The sequence below is a fragment of the Sinocyclocheilus anshuiensis genome, unplaced genomic scaffold (genome assembly GCF_001515605.1).
Source record: "Sinocyclocheilus anshuiensis isolate Anshui unplaced genomic scaffold, SAMN03320099.WGS_v1.1 scaffold343, whole genome shotgun sequence".
Classification (NCBI taxonomy): Eukaryota; Metazoa; Chordata; class Actinopteri; order Cypriniformes; family Cyprinidae; genus Sinocyclocheilus; species Sinocyclocheilus anshuiensis.
This window is the reverse complement of record NW_015549598.1, coordinates 1,152,234-1,157,370: the sequence shown is the minus strand read 5'-3', so window position 1 is coordinate 1,157,370 and position 5,137 is coordinate 1,152,234. Positions and strand designations below refer to the sequence as shown.

General features: G+C 36.2%; 1 protein-coding gene across 3 annotated transcripts in view; it reads left to right on the top strand.

Annotated features, from left to right (window-relative positions):
- LOC107658618 (EGF-like repeat and discoidin I-like domain-containing protein 3) overlaps positions 1-5,137 on the top strand; it is a 30,198-nt gene that overhangs the window by 6,859 nt on the left and 18,202 nt on the right. For all 3 annotated transcript variants that reach the window (XM_016447234.1, XM_016447233.1, XM_016447232.1), the window contains one exon: positions 4,739-4,852. In XM_016447234.1, coding sequence (XP_016302720.1) covers positions 4,739-4,852 — 114 coding nt within the window. The remainder of the gene's footprint in view (positions 1-4,738; positions 4,853-5,137) is intronic.

Below are 5,137 nucleotides of genomic sequence, written 5' to 3'. Positions count from 1 at the left end.
TGTGTGTTTGTGTGTGTGTGTGTGTGTGTGTGTGTGTGTGTATGTCATTGTATCTAGGTGTGGGGGAGGAAGCATTAAAAAAAAAGGGAAGCCAGTGGAGATAACAAATAATATAAGCAATAATAATGACAATAATAACTATAGCAACAACAACCATGATGATGATGTTGATAATAATAATAACAATAATAAAGATTTCATTATAGTGCACCTTCAAACAATGCAAGTATGTTGCATTTTCATTGTTGCTGCAAGTCAACAGTCAACATGTTTATATCTACAGTAGCTACACTCTAAACCCAACAGTTGGGTGAGTCCATATTTGACCCAACATTGGGTTGAAACAACCCAGCATTTTTTAGAGTGTACCAGAATAATAACACATCTAGTTTAATGCTACAGACATATGAATGAAAATATCGGCCACTTGAGAAGTGACTTCTGCCACAGTGATGGAAGAACATACAGTATGTCATATGTACATCAAGACAGCGCACTTACTGTAGTATATTTTATGGCTTTAGTTTCACTAGTGTGGAAACACAATGCGCAGTAATGTGAATATATATGTTTTTCTGCTTCAGTTCAGCTAAAAAAAACTTCTACAGCATACTGTGACAGAACACTTAGCAAAGTGACAGGAACGTAATTAACAAAGAGGTTTTTTTATCTGTTTGCTGTCAGAGCTTGTTTTTATTTATTGCATTTTTGTCCTGATTCTCTTGTTTCTGTGGTTACCTCACACCGCCGGCATTATTCATGGAATGGGAGAAAGAATATTGGGCTCTGTTCTGCACTGCCTAGTACACATCACACATGTGCATTTGTGACCTTAATTTGTACTGTCTCCTGAATTGACTTCTAAGCGTAATCTATAATTAATGCTGGAGTGAAAGTACAGCTAAGATAAGACGCTGAGGCTCGGTTAGTAGCAGGGGGTTGGAAAACAGACTGAACAACTGCCCTAGAAATCTCAGACTATTTTTTTGGTCTGATTTTTAGAGAATGACATTCGGTCTCATTATCTGCCTGCGGGCCCCATGACCTGCTCAGTTTTTGTCATAATAATTACAATATAACAAAGAGTGAAAAATTTAAGGGGGTCTGAATACTTTCCGTACCCACTGTATATATATATACACACACACACACAGCAAATTATTAAATTAAATTTAAAAGAATTTAGAAGTGATCTGTTACAAAAGGAAATACATTTTGTAATTAATTCAAAATTTAAAATAAAGAATCAAAGTTATACAATTATTAAATAAAAATTACACAAAATTAAATTAAAAGTGAAAAAATTTCATGTCACATGACTCCAGTTAAATTAAAGAAATATATTTTTCCTTTTTTAAATAGACCAAGAAAATGGCACATGCATGTTGGTGGTGTTTTCCATGAGCAGACAGACAGATGAACAGATGTGAGAGAGGGAGAAGAGTATAGCACAGGGAGCTGCTTGGAAAAAGTTGCCCTCTAAATCACAATTCATATTCAATAAGAGGTTCACAGGAGCGCTGGTGCAATCTGGTGAAATTGTTGTGGAGGAGCCATAAAGAAGTGAAGTACATGCCACCTCAGGGAGCGCTGCCATCCTCATCTATTTCGTCTATGCCAGGATCCGCCGCTGGTTCTGACTTAGTGATCATACTGTGTGAAGCACCACTGACTTCATTAACCTAGTTGTCTTGGCACAACTCGGCACACTGAATTTGTTTTTCTTTCAGAAACGAAATGTTAAAATCAGCATGTGTTTAACAATGGCACGGAAATCGTTTCTCAGACCGGCTCTGATCAGGAGAAGAGGCAACCAAAAGGAACTTGGGCATCTCAAAACAACATTTATTAGGTCATAGGCTCTGTGTTTTACTATGGGAAAAGCGTCCAGTACCACAAATCCAGCATGACAGCTGACCAACCCCCCTCTGTTCCTCACACCAATTTACTTGCTTGACTGGCTGGACTTTGGCCCCACGTAGGGAATCCCACCAATCAGGACGAGTTCGTTCGATCGCAACCGACAGCAGAGCTTGGATGCACATGACTAGCATGAAGCTGAATGCCAATGGTCGTTCCCCACTATGAATGCAGCAAAAAAAAACATGCTTTGTTTTGGGGGTCATATCATGAAAACAGTTTTTTTTTTCTGATTTGAAATAAAAGAATTACTACACTACCATTAAAAAAAGTTTAGGGTCGGTAAAATGTAATATGTTTTTGAAAGAAGTCTCTTGTGCTCACCAAGGCTGCATTTATTTGATCAAAAATACAGTAAATATTGTGAAATATTATTACAAGTACATAGAACTGCTTTCTATTTGAATGCATTTTAAAATGTCATTTATTCCTGGATTCCAGACTTCAGTGTCACATGATCATGATTTGGTGCTCAAGAAACATTTCTTATTATCAATGTTGAAAACAGTTGTGCTGCTTAATTTTTTTTTTAATATATCTGCTTAATATAGTGGAAACTGTGATAACGTTTTTTAAGTATTAATTTCTTTCCTTACTGACCCCAAAATTTTAAACAGTAGTGTATATGTGACAATGCAAAGAAAATGACAAGAAGATTACAAGAAAATGCTATTTCAGTTTTTGTACTTCAAATTTCAAATTGAATTCAATGTGTTCAGTAGTTTGTGAAAATTGTTTCTATACCAAATGTTTTTGAGTGTAGAGACCAGAATATCAGGCTAGTATAGCAACCGCATAGCAACGTGTTAGAACTACTCCTTTTGCAGCAAAGCGCTGGAAACCTTCCATAACACTCCAGCATCGTGACAACAGTTTTTACACGAGAAAGACCCACTCACATTTTCTTCAGATAAATTAAAGTCTGGTTTTGAAATCGCAAATCCAGTTCTTTTGCATATCATTTCTGTGAGACGATATAGTCCCGTTCCTTTAGCTTTTCTTTTTATTTTGACACCACCCCATGAGAAGATCAGTTAAATCCCACATTTGTTGTGTTCATCCGTGCTTTCAGTTCTCATGAGGTGACCCTGTTTAAGCTGTGGATCTGGTTGTTGCCCTCCAGTGCTCTTCTGTTGTGGTAAACCCAAAGGTCTTGTTTATCTCTGCCAGATATCGGACACAGTTGAGCTTGTGCTCCACCTTGCAGATCCCCTGGCTGGCTGTCTATAACGAGTCTCTTGAGTTCCTTTCGTTCTGCTTAAAAATCAAGGAGAGAGGTCAGTGCAGCAGAACTCTGAGATAGGACACCACAAGCTTTGCTACAAGGAATCAATCTGTTACAACGGCCGCTTATGAAATTAACAACATATTCTCATTGCAATTCGTAACTACGCTTTGGAATATTGGTGGTAAATTCGTTTGAATTTGTACAATCTCATTTGTACGTTTTTCTACGATCTGCTTACGTTCCACTGAGGGTTCGGTTTAGAGGTGGACTTTTATGCTTACATTTTTTTCCTAAACTCCGTACATTTCCATAAGACTCAAATCATACCAATTCACCAAAATGAAAAATAATTAAATTTTCTCATGAGATTGGGTTGGAAATGAAAAATGATGACTAAACATCCGCCCACTGGTGGTGGACAACTTAAAAAAAATCAAGGGTTTTCATTAGGTTTAATATGTTTTTGCATATTAAGAAGAAGAAAAAAAAGCAAATGAGGTCTCTTTAATATCTCAAGTGTTTCACCTGGAGAATTTGGGTGAAGAATTTACACTTTTCACAGATAATTACAAATAACACACTGAATTAAACATGACATTTTGCAGTAGAAAACTGAAATAGTATTTTCTTGTAAAAGGTACTCCAGGAATGTTTGAAACGTTGAAAGCTAATTTTTAGTGATTCCTTAAGAAGTGATCTTTCAATAAAGATCTCAACAACACCTCAAACTGTGCTCAGATTTGTCAAGATAATTCTGCAATCAAAAGTTGAAGATCTAAATATGATCTCAAAGATTTCTTATAATATTCTTCCAAGAACAAATTGTCAGAGCTGCTACTGTATCACCATCTAAAGGAATCTGGGGAGAAACATCTGAGACAAAGCTGATACTTCAATATTGAAGTCTTCAGTGAGCATCATTTAAGCAACAATATTTTGCTCTCTGTATTTATGTTACTTTACAATTTTCACTTAAAAATTTCTAGTAAATTTCACATATGATTATAAAGAAATTTTGAATTTGAAAGACTGAAATTGTATTTTACTCTAAAATGTACTTCAATAACATTTATTTTTTTTTAATTTGCAAATTTAAAAAAATATTTTTTTACACTGTAGTAATTTTTCAGAAGAGTTCTCAACAATGTCTCAGACTGTGCTCATTTATCAAGATTAGTCTGCAATCAAAAGTCCTGGGTATGAACTCCAACATTTACCATCATATTCTTCCATGAACAAATAGTCTGAGCTGCAATGTACATTCATTTTATAGCTTTATACTCTTTCTGTTCTTTCAGCATTTGTGTCTATACCTGAAGCACTTTGGCAAGAAACATCCGAGACAAAAACATAAAGGATAATCTTATAAGTCTTATTTGAGCAACATTTAAGCAATAATATATCCCCTCTTAATTATTAATGCGTAAATAAGCACTTTCAGTGTAAATTGGAAAGATGAGAGAGAGGTTTTTCATCACTGTGGCAAATCAACCATAATGAGAAACTATATTTGAGCTTTTGTAGCTTTTTTCAGGTTGTCGCTTTTGATCATTTCCTGAAGTGTCCGTGGATGTCCTCTTGTCTTTTCAGATGTTAACGAGTGTGAGAAAAACCCATGCAAAAATGGAGGCAGCTGCACAGACCTGCGAGCAAACTACACCTGCCATTGTCCCGGCGAATACATGGGACGGAACTGTCAGTACAGTAAGTGTGAATCGACTTCATCACCTCGTTTAATTAAATCCATGTGTTTAAAGGGGTCATAGGATGCTACATGCACTTTTACAAGTTGTTTGAACTGAAATGTGTGTTGGCAGTGTGTGTACACAACCACCCTATAATGATAAAAATCCACCCAGTGGTGTTTTTTTTAATCTGGTTAAATGTTTTCCCCTTTCTCAAATCGAGCCGATCTCAGATGCCTGTCTGTGTGACGTCACACAGACAGGCCCCTCCCACGATAGTTTGATTGACAGTAGCGTTTCAGCA